At 39.2% G+C, this 24,466-nt stretch overlaps 1 protein-coding gene across 5 annotated transcripts in view; it reads left to right on the top strand.

Annotated features, from left to right (window-relative positions):
* Positions 1-905: 905 nt before the first annotated feature.
* The window catches only part of GRHL1 (grainyhead like transcription factor 1), a 74,697-nt gene continuing 51,136 nt past the window's right edge, over positions 906-24,466 (top strand). Inside the window, exons 1-9 of one of the 5 annotated variants that reach the window (XM_056813313.1) lie at positions 914-1,144; positions 2,799-2,851; positions 5,415-5,601; positions 10,148-10,218; positions 11,876-12,266; positions 13,280-13,356; positions 14,555-14,711; positions 14,894-15,005; positions 15,962-16,056. In XM_056813313.1, the coding sequence (XP_056669291.1) occupies positions 2,802-2,851; positions 5,415-5,601; positions 10,148-10,218; positions 11,876-12,266; positions 13,280-13,356; positions 14,555-14,711; positions 14,894-15,005; positions 15,962-16,056 (1,140 nt within the window). In that variant the 5' untranslated portion in view covers positions 914-1,144; positions 2,799-2,801. The other 4 variants (XM_056813312.1, XM_001371946.4, XM_007476146.3 and 1 more) reach the window with 4 other exon arrangements.

The following is a 24,466-nucleotide window of genomic DNA, read 5'->3' as shown; positions in this document are numbered from 1 at the left end:
GTTAAAAAAAAGCGCCTCAGGCAATGATTCAAGGATGTGGGAAAGCAAAGGAACCTTGAGCACAGTCTCTTTCCATTTTCCGGATCTCCGAAATGAGGGTGTAGAATAAGACGACTTACTTTTCAGTTCTAAGATAATACTGCTATAATTTTATAATAAATTTATGATCCTCTAGCTTTCTGATGAGGAGTCAGAAAACCTAGATTTCTCAATCGTAGCTCTGCCAGTGAATTGTTGTGTGGCTTTTTGGACAAGTCTCAGCCCCCTGTCTTATCCTGTTTTCCTATCTGGAAACTAAGGGTGTTGCATTAGTTCTCTGGGCCCCTTCCAGCTGACATTCTGTCATATTTGCCTTAGGGGGTTTGGACAGAGGGTGCCTGCCTCGAGAGTCTCCTAGTCCGAAAAACCTGCGTAGCCAGAGACAGTAAGAGTAAAGGGAGAAGGGAACTCTGGATGCTCACCACAGAAGAGGACCTAAGTTAGGGGGCATGGGGAGGTAGAGGAAGACCGGGGAATCTGGGTTCCCTACAATCTACAGGACTGGACAAATGGGGCACCGGCTGATGCTGCACCACTCGGTCGACAACCATCCGAACAGCTGCGGCGAGCACCCCAAGCGTGCTAAGCCCGGCTCCTGCCGGCCGCAGTCCCCCGGATTCCAAACCGAATGCCGAGCACCCCAAGATTCCACGCCCAAAGCCGCATCCTCGCCTCCTTCCACTCCTTCCCTCTTCTGCTTTCCCACAGGCAGTGTGAACGCTCCGAGTCCCAATCAAGGACCTTTGCAGGTTTCCCGGCCCCCAGAGGCCCCGCCCACGCGGTGCCAGCCAATGGAGAGCCAGGCCGGTGCCCGGGGGGGTGGGGGGGTGTTATGCGCTCGTCCTGCGGGGAAGCCAACTCTGAGAGCAAGAAAAGCGAACCTAACCCGTCTGAGCCGCTGCCCCGGACCTAGCTAAACGCGGCCGCCGCTCGCCCGCCCGCCCGCCAACAGCCAACCGCGCCGCCTCCACTTCTTCCCCCCCACCCCCCATCGGGTGCACTGTCCCAACCCGAAAGTCCAGTTCTGCGACCGGGCCGGCGGCGGTGGCAGCTAGAGAGTGAGACCCAGGGAGCGGGAGAACGAGATGACCCAGGAGTACGACAAGTGAGTGAGGGTGAGGGGCGCACGCGCCGGCGCCGGGGCCAGGGAACTAGCCTGACCGCTGGACCCCGCGGGTCGGAGGGAGGACCCTCCCCCCGGCTATGCTAGGGTAGATGCCTCCTGTGCAAAGGCCTTTCTCTGTATCCTCAGAGCTTAGCACTGCGCCTGGCACGTAGTAAGGCGCTTAATAATTATGCGTTGACCGACTGACTGACCAACTGTCTCTCGTTGGGCGAAGGGTGGCCCTGGCCTTGGGAGGTAGGTAGAAGTGAGAAAACTCATCCCGGGAAACAGCCTTACATCCTCCTCCTTTTCCTCCTCTTTCTCTTCCTCCTCCTCCTCCTCCTGTCAGCTTACTTAGCCCGGCTTGGCTCCGGCTCGCGGCCCCGGGGCAGTGCAGGTGAATCGGCGGGATGCGGGGGCTGAGCAGGACTCAGGCCGGCGGAGGGAGGAGGCTGCTCTCGCCGAGCCTCCCTCTCCTGGCAACTTCTCCTCTACCCGGGATCGGGAGTGGGAGAAGGGACAGTCGGATGTTTTGGACTTGGTCAGGGACCTTGTGTGCTAGTCCTGGTCCTGCCACCAGCCCCTCGGGTAACCCTGGGTGGGTGTCTCTGGGACCTCAGTTTTCCTCTCTGTAAAATAAGGTCGGACTAAGATGACAGGGCTCTAAAGTCCTTTCCAGCCCCAAATCCTATGATCCCTTCGATCTCGTTTCCCCCCGACTGGGAAGAGCCTTGTCTAGACATCTGCCCCTAGGGCACTGCACCCCCCTACCTCACTCTCCATCCTCCTCCCCCATTTCCCAGACTCTGGTGGCTCTGCTAACCCTTTGATCCCAGAGGTGAGGTGGGTTGGAGGTCTATCATCCTGGACGGAGGTCACGCCTGGTGGCTCTGTGGCTCACGCTAGGTGTGTGTAGGGTTGATGGTGGATGGTTTTTCACCTTTTTTACAGTCTCTGTCTCTGTCTCACAGTCTCTGTCTCTCCCTCTCTCTCCTCTTCCCCCCCCCCCCCCCCCGCCCCTTTTCCTTATTCTTTGTTTAATTGAAACTACTCTAGAGGAGATTCTTGGCTTTGGGGAAACTCGACACCTGAAAGGCGTTGGTCCTCCTCCTCCGGCTTCTCCTTCCTTATAGTCTAGTCCTCCTTCATCTCCCTTTAAATGCTGAGTGTGGAGAACAATCGGTCTGTGTGTCAGGAGGAGCCTCTGAGTCCCAAAGCTCTTTCCACTTCTACTCACCAACCTCATTTTTAAAAACTGAAAAAGGTTGAAACTCAGCCTTTCTCCTTACGGGGGGAATGGGAGGGGGGAGGACAGGCACTTGCTGCTTCTGGCTGTTCTTAAACAGAATCAGGCAGTATTGGTCTCTGTTCCTCATCGTATTCCCCCACCCCCTTCACCAGTCACCCCCTCTATCCCCAGTTCAAATAAGAGTTCAGGTTATAAGCCACAGTGAGAGAAGCTGGGAGAAAGAAGCATCATTACACAAGACACACCTATTTTATTTTATTCCGCAATGGCTGGAGTGTCGTTGTGTTATTTGAAAAAGAGATTAGTTGAACTCAGACCTTTGGTGATTTTAAATCGATAAGCAGATAGGAAGTACATAAATCCTTTCTCTTCCTGCTACTTCTTCCCTCTTGTGCTCCGTGGCAGCTAATGGATTTCTTTGAGACGCACCCTACAGCTGGAAAGGTGGATTTATCCAGGTAATCTGATGTGCTCAAAATATATATTTGGCAATTGAATCATGGCCATAAAGAACTATTCTGGAGTACAGTATCAAGAAGAAAGACTTGTGTGTGTGTGTGTGTGTGTGTGTGTGTGTGTGTGTGTGTGTATTTTGATGGCCTCATTCCCTTGTTAGTGGGAAGGGTTGAATTAATCTTTAAAAATATTGCAAATCAGTTTAGGGTTTATTTTGCTGCTTGTATCATTGGTAGTAATTACAGATTACTCAGATCTGCAATATGGAGAACATAAAACTTTGAAATCTGAATAATTAGCCAGAAAGTACTGTATTTCCAAAGATATTTTTGAATATCCATTAGTTGAAAAGGAAACTAAAAAAAAAATCAGTCTTGTTTCTCTAAAAAAAAGCTAATACATTTTTTTTTGTAAATTGCCATTTAAATTAGATTTGGCAGAGATAGTTTTGAAAGCTTCTCTTTTTCTGTACTAAACTAGGAATCATAAGTTCAATATGTCATAATGGATTCTTATAAGTTGTAGAATACATAGCAAAACTTATCACAAACACTGGTAAACAAATATTTCGGTGTATTGATGAAGTCTTTCTTAAAGAGATATAACTTGGGCACTACTAACAAATAAGTAAGTGGAATAAAAATTTTACTATTTATGTGTGTATTTATTGATTTATAATGTAGGTCATAATCACTAAGGGCAACCACTAAGGCACATGAACTGTTAAATGTAAAGTATTTTTGAGAAATATAAATGTGAAACTTACAAAAATTTTTGGTTTGTTTTCTGATGTTTGAAAAGAAATTCAGAGCAGGGAGAGAAAGTAAAGAAGGTAGAAAAACTAGCATTTCTGGTATGGAAGATCTTATGCTGTCACAACACTTCTGAAAGTTATTTTGATTATTAATAATAGCCTAGTTATATAAGAATAATCACTGTAATGTGAGTTAATTCATTAGCTGTAATCAGGGCTCTTATGGTTCAAGGAAATGTCCACGCTCTACAATTTTAAAGTTTTTAAAGTGCATTTAAGCAAAGTTAAATTAGAAATAAACAATAGACTTTGCACAAACTTTTTTCCTAAATAAATGTTATCCACTAGTGCTTTAGCTTGAGTGTAAGTAAAGCAGTGACTTTGAGATTTATAATTTGTAATAATTCAGAAGCCAGCATTTGAACCCAGTTCTTCCTGACTCCAAAGTCTACCCTTTATTTATACCATCATGTTGCTTTCACCACCTCCTACAATCCCATCCCCATCCCCCAACCCCAATCAAAGATGGTCTCATTTTCCCAAATGAATCTATAGCTCTGTTTTTTAAAGAGTTTGGGTGGCTGCCAAACCCTACACTTTGTTGATAGCTTTAAAAGATAATCTTTCTACACTCACTCCTAAAGTAGGTAGGTTACCTTTAGGCCATTCACACATTTCATTTGAATGTTGCAATGAGAAATGTTGTCTTATAAATACCTGTAATGCTTAATTTTTCTGGTTTCTAGATTAGTGATTATTCAGTAGGGTTCTTAGCATTTTCACTGTAAAATTTGTTTTTTCCTTTAAGAACTCTTCTATATACTTCTATAGGTTTAGTTTTCTACTTTTTGATATTTGCAGTTTGTTTCCATTATTAAATAATGCCAGCTGTATAATAGTTGAGACTGTTTACATTTCAGATTTTTGGAAGCAGTGGTGTTTGTTTTAATATACTAAAATAAATTTAAATCTGCTTAGAGTCAAGGCACAGGGAGTAGAGAAGACTTTAATCTAGTTTATTTTACTACAATACTAAAACTCTAGAGGTGTTATCCAGAGTGACAAATGAGAGAAAATTTAAAAAAAATTTTTCTTTCCTATTTAAAAAAAATCACTCAGTGGATCTGAATGTAGTGTTATAGGTATTATCTCTAAGATAGCTGAACTGTCTTACCAGAAAATTACACTGCTTTGCTGATTTATAGTCCCCTTTGGCCACATTCCATGTTGAATCTTCAGGGAATCAGGAGCATATTCCAACTTTCTCAAATACCCCCAAGGATGAAATGTAGGTATCTCTTTTCCTTTTTACTCCTATCTCAGTAACCGTTTTGGGTGTAGAAGATGGGAAATTATGGAAACCATGGAAACCAACAGGAAAAAGCAAGAAAATAACTTTTGGTAGTATGTTGACAAAGCTACTCAGATTCTATCTAAGAGAATATAGTTGTGACTGCATGATGCCCAAAGAAAATGAATGTTCCGTTGTTGCCGTACCATGTCCTTATATCTGTTTATGTAGAGTATTTGAATAGCAAGGCATTCTCTTACATGGTTTGGCAAATTATCCAGTTTATGTTGGATTCCAAGTGTAGGTTAGCTTCAGGTTCCCATGATGTCTAAATACTCTGTAGTCTACTGGGTGGCCTCTGGGGCTACATTTAAGTGGGTTGTTCTGTTTGATGATATCTGGCCTTAAATTGACTCACCTGAGTTTATGGAGCAAAAGAATTTCAAGATTTTGTTAGTGATCTTTAGTCACTTTTCATATCTTATAATAGAGTGGTTTTATTTTCTAATTTTTTTTTAAGCAAAAGGCCAGTGTTGGTTCTTCAGAATGAAGCACTCTATCCACAGCGTCGCCCCTATACCAGTGAAGATGAAGCTTGGAAGTCTTTTCTGGAAAACCCTCTCACTGCAGCCACCAAAGCGATGATGAGTATCAATGGAGATGAGGACAGTGCGGCTGCTCTCGGCTTGCTCTATGACTATTACAAGGTAGCTCTCTCCTCTTGTTAAAGGCTTAACAACAGCTCAAGATGCACTCTATTAAACGGCATATAAAACAGTAATTTGCTAGTAGAATGTAATGCAAGTTGCTCTGTAGTGACTATAAATAACCTAATGAGTACTTTGAGTTAATATGGTTCAAAGCTGAAAATCTGCAATCAGGGAATCAAAGGATTGTTTTAAAAACTTATAAAGTAACCAGCTGCTCTAGGACCTTTCTTTACAAGTGAAAAATGAAGCTGTTTAAAAAGCTAGATCTGATTGATATACATCCTGCAGAAGGGATTCAACTTTGGTGACAATTTTCAACCAATGAATAAGCATCTACTAAGTACTATGTCCCAGGAACTATGCTAAGCACTGGGGATATAAAGGCCAAACAACTAAGAATGATTGCTCCTGGTTACTTTTAGATTGGGTGTAGCATGTGAACTCCATCATCCTAAAAGGACTAAGATCCTTATGTGTGGTATAACTTTTTGCTTGATTTTACTTGGATCAAGGCAGTTTCTTTTTGACAATATAGTGTCCTCTGCTGTGGATAAGGAACCCTGGAGTTCAAATGCTGTCTCTGACACAAGACTGTTTTGTGACTCTAGGCAAGTCATTTATCCGTTAAGTAATTCTTTACAAATAAGAATTACAGAAAAATTACTGATGAGTATCAATGGAAGGAGTTTCTAATACCAATGAAATCACAGGGCTACTTTAAAACCACCACAAGTCAATGATCTATACAAGATATGGAGGTAGAATTCATCTGTTTTTATTCTTTTGAATTTCCCAATTCTGATCAATTATGGCATATTCTACAGTCTACATTTAGAGATATGAAGGATATGGGGTTAAGCTTAATGGTATGGCAGTTTTATTTCCTACATTGGGCTTCTTTGCCATTCTTCATTTGAAGACAATGCTATTTACTCATCTATCAGGAGAACATATACATATATGTATATATATATATATATATTTAAACTCTTACTTTCTGTCTTAGAATCAATGTTCTGTATTGATTCTGAGGCAGAAGATTGGTAAGGGTTAGGTAGTGGTAGTTAAGCAATTTGCCCAGGATCACACAGCTAAGAAGTGTCTGAGGTCAAATTTGAACCCAGGACCTCCTGTCTCTATCTCTACTCTCAATTTACTGAGCTACCTAGCTGTCCCCAGGAGCATATACTTTTAATTATTTTTCTCACAGTGGTAATTTCTCATTTTTTTTTGCTAGTTTAATATTAAGCCCCAAGGCATTGACCCAGGTCCTCTTCTCTCTAAATATGCTCTCACTTGGTGACTTCATCATCTCACATGGGTTTAATTATCATTTCTATGATGATGATGCATATATCTATGTGTCTAGCCCCAGTTTCTCCCCTGAGTTCCAACCCTGTATTACCAATTGCCTACTGGGCATTTCAAGCATATGTCCAAAACAGTCTTTCTACTCCTCCTCCTCCCAATCCACATAACTTCTGAAATCTAGCTTTCTTATTACCCCAGTGTGAAACCTATGTGTCCCCCCTGGCTTTTCTCTTTTCCTTATTTTATAAATCTAATCAATTGGCAAATGCTGTTTTTACCCTCACAGCATCTCTTTTGTCCTTTTCTCTACTCATAATATCCTCTTCTTTCTACTCATATAACCACCATCTTAACCGCCTTCATCACCTCTTGCCTGGACTACTGCAATAGCTTCCTAGTTGGTGTCTTTGTCTCCAGTCTCTTCTCTCCTTTATATAGCTACTAAAGTACTTTTCCTAAAGCATAGGGCTGACCATGTCAGTCTTCTACTCAACAAGCCTTTCACAATGTGGCCCCAATTGACCTTTTCACTCTTATGATGTTTCCCCTTTCCCACACCTCCCAGTGCCAGAGTACCAAACTGGCCTTTTGTCTTTCTCACACAGGACTACAACATCTCCTCTTTCTGGCCATCCTCTATGCTTGTAATGCTCTTCTTTTTAACTGCTACTGCCTCATAAAATCCTGACTTCATTCAAGAAGCAGCTCAAGCACCATCTTCTACATCAGAAGTATTAAACACATGGCCCACAACACTCCTGTGTGTGGCCAGAACCAGATAGATTAAAGTAGAATGGGGAAATATTTGACAAATTAAATGAAAATATAATAAAACATAATGTTAACAAATGTGCCTGAAGGATTTTGATGTACAGTTTAGGAGCCCCTTTTCCTACTTGAGTCTGGCATCACTGTTGTATCTGAAGCCTTTCTTGATCCTTCACTCCTAATATCTTTATTTTGTGTATGCTTATATCATCTCCTCTAATTCTGTTCATGCTTATTATATCAGCTCCTCTAATAAAGTGTAAATTTGTTAAGCATAGTACTGGGTGTTTGTTTTTTGTCCACGTATTCCTAGTGCTTGGCATAGAGGTGGGCACTTAAAAAATATGTTTGGATTGATTGAAAGAATGTAAGATTCTTGAAGGCAAGGACTATTTCATTTCACATCTCTCTCTGGATGCTTACTACTTGGGCAATTTTGGGCAAGTCACTTAAATTCCATCTGAAAACTAGAGGGTGGGACATGTTTTTAACCTCTGAGGACCCCTCCAGCTCTAGAGTTATGATCCAGTTTTTGTCTTTTTGCCCCAGCAGAGTGCCTGCCATGCAGCAGGGGAATTAAAAATGTTTGTCAATTGTTGGTTGTTTTTATTTATAGAGACAAAGGAATTACTAGAACCCTGATGCTCTGAGTCCAACTCTTTATCTTTTTTCCTATCCTACAATGTCTTTGTTTTATTGCTTCCATGGTTCCATATTTGTTCAGTTGTGCCTGACTCTTTGTGACTCCATAGACCATACTGTGCATAGATATTTTCTTGGCAAAGATATTAGAGTGGGTTATCATTTCTTTCTCCAGTGGATTAAGGCAAACAGAGGTTAAGTGACTTTCCCAGGGTCATGTAGCTAGTGAGTATCTGAGGCTGGATTTGAGCTCAGGTCTTCCTGACTCCAGGTCCAGCACTCTATCCACCGAACATGGTATATCTAGTATCCAGCCTGATCTAGAGAAACTAGCCTCACATCCTTCAAGTAGTTTTATTGTCTTGTCAGTGAGTGTTCAGAAGCCATGGGACCCAATGTCTAAGCATAAAAAATATGTTTCTAGCATCCCATTCTTTTCAGTGGTAAAATTCCCTTCCCCCACCTCAACTTCAGAAAGACTTTTGGGGTTACTAAGGTGGAGAAGTGAAGAGAAATAGGCATTCTTTGGTTGGAGACTTGAACATGAAGTTTATTGAAATTCTTCTTGGCACCAGGTGCTGAGTCTATCTTGTTTTCTGGTTTGGAGATAATGGTTAGGGTTTTCTGTGCATCTGGAAGAAATCTTATGAGAAATGGTTCTTGTTGAAAAACAAGATAAGGATCCTTTGATGGGGAAGGGATGCTGAACTGATTAATTCAGTTTATGGAAAAAACATAAGTTGTTAAGATATCAACTAAGTGACTGCCTATTTTAAAAAAATAAAAATTTTAAAGAAAAATCCCTTTAATGTCCATTAGGACTGTGTATCAAGGAAAGATAAAGAATGCAAAAAATCTCAAATAAATACAAACTATTTAAATGTTTATCCTTATATTTTCCCTTCCTAAAATCCTGATATTACAACTGATATGAAACCTTTAATTGCTTCTGTGTATGTCTGTGTGCATATGTTTAAAAGATCCTGTAATCATTTCAATATGACTTAAATGATAAATCTGTGAGTTTAGAGAATGGTCAAATATTTAGTACTACTTTCTAAGCAGCTAGGTAGAGAAATGAAGAGAATGCCAGACCTGTCAGGAAAACTCATCTCTCTGACTTAAAATTCAGAGGTATGACCCTAGACAAGTTACTTAACTTCCACTTGCCTCAGTTTCCTCATCTGTAAAATTGGAATGATAATAGCACTTACCTCCCACAGTTGTGAGGATCAAGTGAGATAATATTTTTAAAGCACTTGGTACATAATAAGCATTTAATAAATGCTAGTTGTTGTTAAATATTTAGAAGAAGCTCAGTGGTTAGAAATCCAGTCTAATGGCTAGGATGGTATAGGCTTGAGTCCTATCTTTGGCATATATTGAAGTTGTGGCCTTGGGTAAGTCACTGAACCTCTCATTGCTTCAAGAAACTCTCTAAGACTAGAAGTTCCAGAGAAGCTGCTGACCTACATTGGTAGGACGGCTTGATTTTCTCCATCTAGGAGTTCTCTGTACAGTGGAATCATGGGTGCAGTTCTATCCCTGTTTTTCTTAGAATGGGAGAGGCAGCATGGCACTGTGGGTAGAGGACCAACCTTGGCATTTAGGTAGACTCTGGCTCAAGCCCTGTCCCTGGCATACACACTGGCCTGTGTGACCATGTGGAAGTTGGTACCTCAGCAAGTCCTAAGGCAATCAAATACCAGTGATTTCTAATATGTGTAGAAGGAGGTTGTCTGTGGTTTTTTGCATCAGTGAAATCATCAGTCTGGAGAAAAAAAAATCTTTAGCTGAATTTTTGTGTGTCTTAATTCATAAGGTTCCCAGAGAGAGAAGATTATCAACAGCAAAACAAGATGTTGAACATCCTGACCCGGATCACAACAAAAGGTACTTGAGTAATTCACAACAAGAACATAAAGAATACAATTGAAAGATGCTCCACTTATTTCCATGAGAATCTCAACTTTTTAAAGGTAGTTGTTTTGGATTTGGTTAGATAATAGATAAGTACCTGGGGAGAGGTGAATAGGTTAGAGAATTAATGCCTAATTATTGTTACTGATCCTCACTGATGACAATGATTCTAGTTTTGGGAAAGTTACTGTTGCTGTCTTTAAAGTAAGATAATCTTCCTCCCTTTAGAAGATATCTTTAGAATTAAATAATTTTAAAAATATATACATATGTATATATGTGTGCATGTGTACATTACATACATATACATTTATCATAGAGAAGGATTGAATTAATTAAAAATAAAAAACTTAATACCAGTAACTCTTGATTTATCAAGAACATGGGGTAGCCCAGTGGATAGAGTGCTGAGCCTGGAATCAGAAAGACTCATCTTCCTAAGTTCAAATCTAGCCTCAGACACTTGTTAGCTGTAGGACCCTGAGCAAGTCACTAACCCCTGTTTTCCAGTTTCCTCATCTGTAAACAAGTTGGAAAAAGAAATGGCAAACCATTCTGTTAAGAAAACTCCAAAGAGGGTCACAGAGTTAGACATGGCTGAACAACTCTTGATTTGATTCATAGAACAATTAACTTAATGTTGACTTATGTCATAATTGACATATCTTAAGTGCTCTCCTCATCAGTTGATGTTACCTTGGGAAGACAGCATAATATCCAAAGAACATTGTTTTTTGTATGAAAGGGCCTGGGTTCAAATCTAATTCCTGCTACCGACCACTTGGGTGACCCTGGGCAAATAATTTTTTTAAGCTTTGTTTTTCTAATTTTAAATCAAGGGAGCTGGACTAAGTGATCTCTAAAATCCCAATGAAATATAAATTCCATGAAATGCAAATTCATTTTGATAGCTGCCTATGTATAATACAAAATGAAAGCATACTATATATTCTAAAGCTATATAAAAATAATTTGGGGGTGATCAAATATTTTTGGCTGTCCAATAGAGCTGTACTGCTTCATTAGCAAATAAAATGATGAGATGACTTTATAATGAACCCTTTTGAAAATGGTTATAATTATTTTCAGCTGTAGTATTGTGGAACTTTTTGAGATCCTCTACACATGCATCTGCTATTAAATTTTACCTACTGGAAGCAAAAGAGAAGTGCATTTTTAAAAACTGTCAACAAGGACAAAATCACTTAGGTACAAGGAATCAAACTTTCATTTAGTTAAAGTAAAGATGAGAGCAATAGGGGTGCTGATGAAAGTAATGGTTGTTGGAATGTGTGACATCAACTCTGGTTAGCTGCATTTGTAGCTATATGCCTCTAGAGACATGATTGTTTCTTTTTTTTTTTAAGTTGATTCAAAATAATATTTTTAAGGGGACTGTTTAGCAGAACCCTTCATTAACTTTCACATAGTACTCTTGGGGTTGGCATAAGTATTTTAAATGTTTCCATCCCTTCAGTTATGAGTTTTCATCCATTCCTAGCTTTTATTTCTCACCAAGTAAATTGTGTGTGGCTCAACATCCTGTTTAAAATACTTCTGGCCAAAAAATTTGTCAAAAACAGTATCAAAATTGAGCTTCAAAACACAGTTTTCTTCTCTTTTCTTAAAGAAACAGCATACCAAATGTGACTGAACAACCTCTCATTTCTGCTGGAGAAAACAGAGTGCAAGTTCTGAAAAATGTGCCATTTAACATTGTCCTACCCCATGGCAACCAACTGGGCATCGATAAGAGAGGTCATCTAACTGCCCCTGACACAACGGTCACTGTGTCCATAGCGACAATGCCTACTCACTCCATCAAGACGGAATCTCAGCCACACAACTTTGCCGTAGGAATCCCCCCAGCAGTTTACCACCCTGAACCCACTGATCGTGTAGTGGTGTTTGACCGCAGCCTTAATCCTGACCAGTTCAGCTCAGGTGCTCAGCCCCCAAATGCTCAGAGACGTACTCCAGACTCTACCTTCTCAGAGACCTTCAAGGAAGGCGTACAAGAGGTACAGGAAACAACAAATCTTCCTAATAGGGCTGTGTATAAGTATCAGGTTCTACCTTTTCCTTGTTATATAAGACTGAAATCTCAGTCTGAAATGGATTAGAAATAGAAGATTTTTTTTTTTTAAGAGAAAAGGCCCATGTGTATAATTGAGCAAACTAAGCCTATAAAACCAGAAATAATTATCAAAAGCACATGGCTAATCTTACCAGCAGTTGGTTTAAAGATCACATTTTCAGCTAAATAATTTGCTGAAGGGTAGAGAAAAAAACATTTGTAATCTCATTGAAAACAGTTTATCTTCATATTGTCTGTTTTATTTAGACTGTGTCCTTTGTCTTTAAAAAAGAATAAGCATACTTATTCTTAACATAATTACTTATCATGTATATACTTTGTGTCTCTTGGTGGTTACCATAATTCTAAACAATTCTAAACAAGTATTAAAACCTTTAAGAGGTATTTAGATCCTGATGTCAAATTCATGGTGTAAAGTTTACAAATAACTCCACTGCCTTCCAAGTATTTTCTCTTGGTAAATGCTAAATTTGGTACCAGGGAAGGAACAGGAAAATATGAAGATAAATACTTTGTGATTAGAAACTGAACAGCAGCAACTCTTTGAGAAATACTCCAAATTTATCTAGCCACAATGTGTATTTGATACTGTATTTTGAACCTGGCACTCTGGAATACTTTGACTTCTAAAAGAATAGGTAAATTGAGCTTCTGATTGCAAAGTTTAAAATTTAAATCAGAAGTTTGAATGCGTGGGAAAGATGGATAAAAGGAATAATGAGTGGCAAATACTTTCTGGGAGTGCCTAGAATCAGTCTTAAGTTACACGACTTGCTTATAAAAACGGATATTGGGAGGATAAAGGGTTACTCTTAAGACATAACCTTTTGGTGCTGTACCAGATCCTTAGTTTTTGCAAACCCAAACCTTAGCTTCTGTCTTTTGTAACCATGACCATTCAAGTAATTGTACCTTATTTTATTGTTTATATTTCAGGTTTTTTTTTCTTCGGATCTCAATCTAAGGATGCCTGGCATGAATTCAGAGGATTATGTATTTGATGGTGTCTCTGGGTAATCATAATTTTTTATGTAATTTTTTTCTTTGCAACTTGTAAGACTTTTAAATCCTTTACTACTTATTCTTTATAGGTTGAGTAAGACTTTTTCCTCATTTTATTATGTTAAGTCATTTAGGAAAGACAGATAATGGTCTAATGATTTCCTTGCTAGGATGTCCATAGTGACAACTGATCTTGGTACTAGTGTGATCTTTTTAGGAGAAATTCTATAACTGTTTTTTAAGTAAGAGCTTTTTAAATAATAAAGTTGACACCTTTCTCAGCTCTCTTCTCCCTATAATTTTTTTAGGGGGAAGGCTAATAGTATTATGAGATAATATACATAAAACACTCAGCAAACATTAAATTGCTTTAGGTAAATAAATGGAAAAAATGAATAGATTACAGCTAAGATTCCTTCTAGTTATAAAATTCTTTATTTATCCACCTACTTCCAGGGCATTTGTAAGGTATAAAATGAAGGCAATGGTCCTTACTATTTACCTAGCTGGAATTACCTGCATTGGGAAAACGACTGTTTGAAATATTATAGTGAATACTGAAGAACAAACAAGTTTTTAGAAGATGGAATTTCTTTGGGCCTCTGGTTATAGAGAGAATGAGAGGAATATTTGCCTTATGTGTTCTTTTGCCCAAGTGTTTTCTGGTCACTAGCATGTGCTTGATTTTATCTTTGATGAAATCTCAGAAGGCCTTTATAATGTTATATATTATAAGAATAATGGTTGACATTTAAATAGTACTTTAAAGTTTATGAAACTCTTTATATACATTGTCCCTTACAATAATCCTATGAAGTAGGTACCATCCCCATTTAACAGAGGGAGAAACTAAGTTTTAGGGAGGCTAAATGTGACCCATAGTCACACGGAGAGTAAATGGGTGAGGGGGACTTATACCAAAGTCTTCTGACTTTAAATACAGAGATCTTTTCCCTCAACATGTTACTTCTCAAGAGGACTGAGGATTTTTTTTTTTATTGTTAAGTACTTCTTTGTGAAAAATTATTTTCCTCATGGAAACTTTGTTAAAAAAAAAAAGAGTCTTTCTTAAGATGGTAGATCCCATTGTATTTCCCTTAGCAATTTAGTGTATCAGTGAATTCACTGGCACTTCTCCAAATTAAGCTGAAGTGCTCTGGTCACCTTCCAGAAGAGTACCTTAGTCTTCAATGACTTTTTGTCACATAGGAACAACTTTGAATATACTTTAGAAGCCTCAAAATCCCTTCGACAGAAGCCAGGAGACAGCACCATGACATATCTGAACAAGGGCCAGTTTTACCCTGTCACCTTGAAAGAAGTGAGCAGCAATGAAGGAATTCACCATCCCATCAGCAAGGTCCGGGTGAGTGTGTGGTCAGTTTTTTTTTTTTCCAGGAAGTAAGGGACAAAGATTCTGTGTTCTCTTTCTAAAATAGACCTTGCAGCAGGTCTCAGATGTAGCCCGAGGCCTCAAATGCAATGTCTAATGTCAAGTAACTTCTCAAAAAGTTTTCCCAACTTCTTTAACCTTTTGTCTTCTCTCAGAGTGTGATTATGGTGGTATTTGCTGAAGACAAAACTCGAGAAGATCAGCTAAGGCATTGGAAATACTGGCACTCCAGGCAACACACTGCCAAACAAAGATGCATTGATATAGGTAAGCAGCTCATAAGCCTGTTCTTACTCTCAGAATTGCAAGTACCCTTTTTTTTTTTTCTAAATCCAATTTTTTTTGGCAGTGATCAGCTTCCTGACAAAACCATTTTTATTCTTGCACCAGCCACTAGCCTTTTCCAAACATTGTCCTTGGCCTCTCAGAATTGTCTTTGTCTCCACTTTTACTTCCTCCATAATGACTTCTGTGTTCCACTTAACAGTGGGGACTCCAGCTATACAGAAGACACAAGGCTGTTTCACACCCCACAGCGTTAAGGATTTATTTATTTTTTTAGTGTTGTTTATTCCAAGGTGAATTCCTATCATTTGAAGAGGAGGGAGAAATAGAGAAAATACGATTGATTTATAGCTACCTATAAGCAAAACAGGGATGTGGCTTAAGTCCAGCCTGTCTTAGTTGAAAGCAATGAGCTACATTGCCAACCCTTGATGTCTGGGACTAGAGTTAGGGACTAATTATCTGGTTCTTAACAGCAAATGTACATGCAAATCCATGTCTTCTGAAGTAGCTTTATCTTTGTATGGTCTTTTGGAGTGGATGTCTTCTGGAGTATATAACATGGATGATGATTATAACTCTTTGCAGTGTTGTTCCTTCCAACCCCCACAATTTTCTCTAAAGCTAAAGATTAGGAGTTAGGGGGACATTGGATCCAAGTCTTATTGTACCGCTGGGCTTAAGACTTTTGGCAAATCATTTTACCTTTCCAGGTATCACTTTTGTCCTTCTTTAAATGAGAGAATTTCGGACGAGGTGATTCCTACTGTCCTGTAGAGTCTAGAATTCTTTTTTTCATCTTTAATGAATTCTCTTCGACCCAAGAATATATTAGCTTCAAATTCCTTAGTGAAATGAAAGCCTGTGTCTTATCTTGACAAAGGTCCCATACCACCCAACTTAAATTAGAATTATCTTTTTCATTGTTTCCCTTACAGCTGACTATAAGGAAAGCTTCAATACTATTAGTAACATTGAAGAGATTGCTTATAATGCCATTTCTTTCACTTGGGACATTAATGATGAAGCGAAGGTATGTAACAAAGCCCCAAAGGCCTCCTGTTCTTTCTGTTTTGTGAAGACAAAGGGGAGTAGCAGAGTGCCCTGACAGATGACATTTTCTTTTGTGTTTCATTTTTGTACTAAGCAATAGATTGAATCACATTTGATGAGAAGGGAGGGAGGTTGTTATCATGAGTTATGAAATTTAATGAAAATGAGATGGGATTGGGAAGAGAAGAAAAGAAGTATTACACCATCAGTTTTTCTCCTTCTTCCTAAAGAACCAAGATGATTCACTTGTCTATTTCATTATTTTAATTTTCCCAGAGAAAACTCATGCCAGCATTTTAACAAGCAAAGCAAAGATATTTCTCTCTCTTCTCTAGCAAAGATAATTTATTCTGATGTACCTCAGCTTGTGGAGAATAGAGAAGGAAACATTTGAATTAGAGTCAGAAGCTTGTGAATTTTAGTCCTCAACCTCTAGCTCACTATTTCACTTTGATTGTGACTCAACTTCTCTCTGACTCCCTTTTTCTACTTACAAAGTAGTTAGTAATCCCTGCCTACTCCCTCATTGACTGGAATTAATGAGATAATGACCCTAAGGCTTTTTAGGTTTCTTAGAGAAAGGTTTTACATAGGATGGATTATTAGAGTATTGTGTCTCATTGCACTATCTCAACAAGTTACACCCCTCATCCTGTTCCAAGTGATTCTTTTTTCTCCTTGGTTTTTTTTTTCTTAAGGAGGTATTTGAATGGTTATCACTAATAAGAGTAGTCACTTGGTTAATTCTCTATTGAATTCTGTTGTCCTTTAAGAAAATGTGGTTTTACTTTTTAAAGTTATTTGTCCCCCACACCTTCATAAAATTTTTTCCTTTTAATAATATACCATCCTGGAAATAACATGAATCTTGTAACCATGGACAAATATTCTAAATTAATTAATTAAATAAAATTTTAAAAAATAACATACCCTCCCCTGAATCAATGAAAGGGGCAACTAGGTGGCAAAGTGGATACAGTATTAAGTCTGGAGTAAGGAAGAATCATCTTCCTGAGTTCACATCTGGCTTCATGCATTTACTAGCCACATGACTCTGGGCAAGCCACTGAACCCTATTTGCCTCAGTTTCCTTATCTGTAAAATGAGCTGGAAAAGAAATGTCAAATCACTTCAGTATCTCTCCCAAGAAGATGCGACTGAAACAACTAAACAACACAAAAATCAAAATACTGCGTCCTACCCTTTTTGTTTATTTAGTATAGGAATTCATGAGTTCATGTAATGTTTTCAAAGCAAAAGGTATTTCTTGTTTGACAGTTTGATCTTTTACAAGGTTAAGAATGTATAATTTTAAATAACAAACTATATTCATTGTTGGGAATAGTTCACTTAAGAAACATCTGAATAAAGTCAACCAATAAGCATATATTAAGTACCTATTGTATGACATGCTTTTTGTGAAGTGATAATAGTGATATAGGGAGAAAAATTGCAGTCCCTGCTCTCAAAGAGCATACATTCTAATTGAAGGAGAGTAGAGTACATGTAGAATGACAAAGTTAAATACAAAGTAGCTTGGGGAAGAAGAAGGGTGGGTCCTGTCAGCTGGGGCATCAAGGAAGGCTTCAAGGAGAAGGTGGTATTTAAGCTGAGTCTTAAAGAAAGGAAAGGATTCTAGGAGGGAGAGGCAAGGCAAGGAAAGGAAGGAATGCATTCCAGGAATGGGAGATGGCCAGGGCAAAGGGACATGGAAGATAGAGTGCTCCATGTCAGGAGCAACAAGAAGGGCAGGTTTAGCTACATGAAAGAGTGTAGGAAGGAGAGTGATGCATGATGAGAATGGAAAGGTAGGTTGGCACCAGCTTGTGAAGATCTTTAAAAGCCAAAAGAGGAGTTTCTGTTTTATCCAAAAAGCAATAGAGAGGCATTAGTATTTACTGAGTTAGTGACATGGCCAGACTTGCACTTTAGGAAAATTATTTTGGCAGCGAGATAGACTGGAGGCAAGGAGGCCATTTTAACAGAGCAGCTGAGGGCTGATAAGAGCCCAATAAGAGTGGTGTTTGTGTGAATAGTGAGAAAAGATAAGTATCTGAGAGATGCAGTAGATGGGAAGATGGCAGGATTTTGTACCTGATTGACTGTTGGGGCACAGAGAGTGAAGAGTCAAAGATAACCCAGAGGTGGGAAGCCTGGGAAACTAGAGGTTTCTATGATACTCATGACAGAAATAGGGAAGCAAAGAAAAGGTGGATTTAGGATGAAAGATAATTAGTTCTGTTTTGGACATACTGAATTCGAGGCATCTATGATGGAACATCCTCTTTGAAATGTCCAATCTGTAATTTGTAATGCGGGACGAGTGCTCAGGAGAGGTGTTGAGATTGGATATATAGATCTGGGGGTCCTCTGCATATAGATGATAATTAAACTCATGTGAACTGACAAGATCATCGAGTCAGAGAGAGAGAAGACTCAGGACAGAGCAGTGAGATAGACTCATTATATGATGATACAGAAGAGAGTCGTGTCAGGAAAACCCATATAAGAGAGACTTTCAGGAGGCAAGAGTGGTCAGTGCCAATGCTGTGGAGAGGTCAAGAAAGAGAAGGACTTGGAAAGGCTATTAAATTTGGTAATTAAGAAATCTTTGATTACTTTGGAGAGAGCAGTTTCAACTAAATGATAAGATCAGAAGCCATCTTGCAGAGGGTTAAGGAGTGAGTGACAAGAGAGAAAGAGGAGTCAATGAGAGTAGAAAGCTTTTTCTAGGAGTTTTCCTGAGAAAAGGAGAAAGAATCTTTCTGAGGATGAAGGTAACTTGGGCACTTTGCTAGGCAGCACAGAAAAACAAGGACATAAGGGGGGGGGGACTGGCTAGAAAGAGACTGAAGATCAAAAAGTGAAGTGATCATTTTGGGAGAATCTGCTGAAGAAGACAAGAGGAAGAGAGTATATTTAGTACAATTAACTTCAGTGAGGTCACTTCATTATTTGAATTGAGAGTACAAAGGAGATACTGGGGAATGACAAGGGGTTTTGAGATGGAGAAATGAGAGTGTTCCTGGCAAATGGCCTCTGTTTTTTCATTGAAGTATTAACCAAGTTCCTCAGTTTGAAAGAGAGTGAAGGGAAGTCGAGATGTGGAAGGTTTTAGGAGAGAAGAAAAGATTTGAAACCTCCTGTTGGGGGTATAGGATAGGCAGTTGGGATGGAGTGAATGGATTGCCTTGCATGAGGGCCCAGTTAGGGTTAGATTACATACATTTGAAGTTCTCTGACTCTCTCCTACTCGCTTCCAGTGGCATGTGAATAGAAGCAGCAGAGTCTGGATAACAGAATACTTAGAATGGAAAGGCCAAAGAGAGGCACCCGGAGGTGGCCAAGCCAGAGTTTCTACTGTCTAGAGTAGATACCAGCATGCCTAACTGAGAAGTTCCTCTGTTGGAGCGACATGGTTAAAGTTATGTTAAGGGGTATCTGGGTGGCTCAGTCTATAGAGCTCCAAGCCTGGAGACAGGAATTCAAATCTGGGCTCAGATACTTCCTAGCTGTGCGACCCTGGATAAATCACTTAACCCCTCTGCCTAGCCCTTACCACTCTTCTGCCTCAGAACCGATGCCCAATTTTGATTTTAAGACAGAACTTTTATTGTTTAAAATGACATTGTGGGCCTGTGACATCTTGGCTCTTGCCACAGGCTTCTCCAAAGCACAAATATAGCTTTTGAGGCTGTAGGACCTGGAATAGCAGACAGCTGTGACACTGATGTAAGTCACGCTTCATTTTCTGGTGGTAAATTTGGGGTTTTGGTGTTAGTCTCCTCTTGCTAGGCATGGACACTTCAGTCTAGTAGGAAATCTGAATGTTCAGTTCAATTCCACAAGACTTTCTTGTGGAGCAGTTATGTCAGGGGACACAAAGACAGAACTGCAATCGTCCCTGGCATAAAGGGGGAGCAGCACCCAGACAAATATCTACAGACCTACTGTGAAAGGAAAAGAAGAGCATGAACGGCTGCTAATTAATCATCAAAGGCCTTTTGTAGATGGCGGTTGATCTTGTTTTATAGGAAGTTGGGGATTCTACAAGTTCAGAAGTGAGGAAGATGGCAGAGGCCCAGAGATAGGAGATGAAGTGTGATTCATGGGGAACAGCCAGTAGGCCAGTTTGGCTGAAATGCAGGCTGTATATGGTGGGGAGAAGAGTAATAGATCAGTCTGAAGGATGCGCTGGAGCCAGATTGCGAAGGTCTCTAAGTGCCAAAAAGAGGAGCTTTGTTTTACCCAAGACAGTGGGGAGCCACTGAATGCTTCATGTTGTTTAGAAGTAGATTATTTAGATAAAGTAGAAAGAGGAAGCAAGAAATGGTCACTTTTATCCCTCCTTATTTGCTCCTGTTTGACACTTTAAAATTTACTCTTAGCTGTTCATTCACGAGCTTTGTTGTTTCCTATGACTTTAGCGAAGGTTACAAGATAAGTGTAGTGAGGCTATTAGGAGGAAAAGGACACATTTCACTTTATATAATTATTCTTTCTCCTATCTCCTCAATTAAATTATATTGAATGGCCCTGAGTTTGGTGACCCCTTAACATTTCTGATAGTAAAAAACTGACCCATGCCTTCAGGAAGCTTCCCAAAGCAAAGTTCCCAACGTAATTCTGTAGCCATATTTTCTTTGTACTATTATGGTTAATTAAAGAACTCTTAACAGATTCTGGCTAGGAGGACATTTAGGCCTGCCTTCCATTCCCTAGCCATCATTGACTCATCTGTGACCTTGGATGAGGCCCTTTGTTCACTGGCCCACTTATTTTCTCTCATCTGCCTCTAGAAAAAAGGGTCACACTGATTACTGGTCTCAGTAAGGTGTTGTCGGGGTTAATAAGCACTTGTCAAAGTGCTTAGATATCTTGTCTAAAAGTTATTGGGTATGGACTAGGTGTTTGGGGTGTCTCTCCTTAGGGTGGAAATACCCAAAGCCAAGATGCCAGAAGGGAATGATACCTTGCGTTTCATTTAAAGATCTTTGGCATATTAGTGTTGGAGAAGAACATTGTGTGAGAGGTGGGGTGGGGAACTGAAGACAGGAGTGGTCTCCATGCCTTTACTAGCATCAGTAAATACTGTGGGTAAATTAAGGTCATTTCTTTTTCCAGACCCCCAAAGGTGATTTAGTTCTTATGCCTTCTATAAGAAGAGAGTTGTGCCATCATCTAATTAGGCTGCACTTTTTGAAACAGATATCATACATCAGCCTTAAATGTGTTGAAATTAAGCATCTAGACTTTTAGCTTTCTTCAGCCAAGTTGATTTCTTTTTACTCCTAAATTAATTAATGCCCCTGGGCAGATGGAGACCACAAATTGTACATGCATGATCCTGTAGTTATCCCCCCCCACCAAGTACCCCCTCTGTGCACCAAGTTTCTTATCTTTCCTGTTCAGCTTTCTTCAATAACCTCATCATATTCAGTTTGTGAAAACTAGATGGTTCATGATTTTAGTAGCATCAGAATAGATAACTGGAAGTTAAGAGATTTCCAGTATATCACCTAGAAGTCTAGAACATACTTGGGCTGTCTTCATTGGCCCCATCCCAGCTTGTTTATCTTAGAGAATGTAAGACACTTATTCTGCTCCTGGAGGTAAGTAGGCTAGCAATTTTCTCCAGAGATCTAAGGCTCTCATAGCTATGGCTTTGTTGTTTTTGGTTTTTTGGCACTAACAGGATGAGTAAAATTAGATTCTTGGCCAAATGCCAACTCATTAAGGCACATTTTAATTTCTGCCTCCCACTCTGGAAATGGTTGTAGTTCTGGGTCAGATGAGATCAAATCCCATTTCCCCTGCTTAATGTGAATCTTCAGGTGGAAGAATGAGGAGGGAATCATTAACGAATGCAGGCCCTGACTTAAAATCCAATCTCACATATAACACCTCTACCCACATTTTCAACTGCCTCCTCCATGGGAAACAATGTGAGTTAAAAAAAGACAAAATAGCTAGATTTTTTTAGTAAATTTGTGGGCTTCCAAAGTTAAAGGAAGAACCTGCAAACAGCAGGAAGAGCTTTGAAGAACTCATAGGCGAGACAGGTCTATTTCCCTGGTGTCACCTTCCTGCTCAAAATCATCTTCCTACACTGATGGGATCTTTTTCTCTACCTTTTTTGCATTGTCTCAAATTCTACTATCATGAGATTCATGTGGTTCTGCAAATATCCTTTTTTAAAAGCTTAAATACCTCTAGGGTTTGCATCAGTCATTAGTCTATGTCATCAGTCATTCTTTCTAGTAATATTAATAAATTTAAACTTTTAAAAGCACTTTATATTTTACAAATGGCCTTCACAACAAAGTAGATAGAACAAAATTAGGACGTTATTATCCATAGTACTGACCTCACAGTTGTAAATATCTCTATCTTTTTTAATGATGCTTTCTCTAGTGCTGCGAGGGGAGGAAGGGCAGGAAACAGCTGGGAATTGATTAATTAATGTAAGAAACTATTTGCTTAAAATGTCCCTTGATTGTATGTGTAAAGTACCTTGTAAACCTTAAAAAACCTTCAAGTCCATCTTTATCAATACCAACTATTATTGTTGAATTCTATCAGTGTTGGATTACAGATAAGGAACCTGAGCCTTAAACCTTTTAAATGATTTATCCATTGTCACTTAAGCTGGTAAGTGTTAGAACTGATCATTGAACCCAGGTCTTCTATAAAAAGGCACTTTTAGCCATACTATATTGCCTTTTCTGGACCACACTTCCACTTTCTAAAGTGAAAGAGTTATTCTGAGAATATCTACTCTGAGAGAATGGGAATTTCAATTGGTAGAGATATAATATATGTAATTATAAAACATGTAAAACTTTTGGGGAGGAGCAGGCCTAGATGGGGTGCTACTGTGGAGACTCCAAGCACTGTGAAAGGCCCAGGATTTGGGTGTGGAGGTGACACTTGTACACAGGAAGGCTTGAGGATGCCAAAAACAAATGTGATTCTTTTTTTTTTTTAGAATGTGTCCTGTATCCAGAAAAGGAGAAGGAAATTCTTCTTCCTTCTCCTTCTGTACTATCTGGCTATATTTCCAGGACCCAGAATTTAGGCTAGTACAATTAGCACTATAATTTAGTTTAGGATTATATAGGCTTTTGTGGGCTAATCTGAGAAGCTAAATACCATAAATAATCATTGTTCTATGGGGAAAAAATGAAATTGCAAAAACTGACTTAGAATCATATTTCTCAAATGCAAGCTATTTTTAATATAGATGCTATCAGATTCAGTCAGTCTACAGTATTTCTCAAACCAAGTGACTAATTCTAGAATCTTATGGGCCTATAAAATAAGGTCTCAGAGCCTTAAGATCAAAGGAACTAAAACTCAAGCTGGTTTGTCATTACTAACAGAAAGGGGTTCAACCTTCCTAAAGCCTTCATGTTTGTTATTTTATTCTTGGGATGACACCTTCAGAAGTGGAAAATAGATTATGGAAGTATACAAACTCATATGGTGCTTTACTTGTTGGATTCTTAATAGGTCCACAAATCATAAATAACTTTTGCTAGCAGGCAAATCTTGTATGTTGCTTATTAGTTGTGTGAATCCAAAAGCTGTAAAAATTGAGTTTGAAAATGTAAGCAATTGTATCGAATGATAAAGTAATTCGATGATTAAGTAATTTATTCAGCAGAATAACCCAAGGAAGTGCTTGACAACAAAGGAGTCCTATTATAGAAAAACAACTAAATGGGCACACAGGAAATCAAGATTCAAAGACAAGAGATTTTGGAAACGTAGTTGTTTGTGCTTTTATCCATCTTCAAGCAGCACAAACTCTTTTTAGGATATAATAGATCCAGAGATGGAAAAGCTTCTGCTTTTTCATAAAGTGAAATCCCTAGATTTGTTGTTGGATTTGGCTCCCCTCTAATGTTGACAATGAAAAGCTGAGCATCTGAAGGGGCACTGAATGGCTACATGAGCAGGTACTCAAAAGAGGGTACGAGAAAGGCTGAACATCTTAGCCTAAGATCTAATTTCTTCTTCCATGCTGGGAATTTTCAGACTTTAAAACAACACTGAGATTTGGTTAGTTCTGCTGCACTGTTCTGATGGGAACCTGGCAACTTGTTCCCAGGTATCCATTAAAACTTCAGGAGGAAACACTCGAGGATCATATTACTCACAGACAGATAGAACGACATCTCTTTCTAGATGGTACGATCTTATCTCTCAAGTGACATGGCCAATTTCAACAATTTTTTTTTCTTCTTTTCATGGTTCAGTTTCTTAAAATTTTTTTTTTTCCTTCTGTAAATATCTCTGTAGAATAGTGTCTGGGGAAGGGAAAAGTGGGAGTCAAGAGGATAAGATCCTAGCATCCTGTTCCCCAGGGAAAAAAACTGTCAAAGAAA

Source organism: Monodelphis domestica, chromosome 1 (genome assembly GCF_027887165.1).
Source record: "Monodelphis domestica isolate mMonDom1 chromosome 1, mMonDom1.pri, whole genome shotgun sequence".
In the NCBI taxonomy this organism is placed as follows: domain Eukaryota; kingdom Metazoa; phylum Chordata; class Mammalia; order Didelphimorphia; family Didelphidae; genus Monodelphis; species Monodelphis domestica.
Note: the sequence above shows the minus strand (reverse complement) of the source record. Positions and strands in the feature narration are given on the sequence as shown.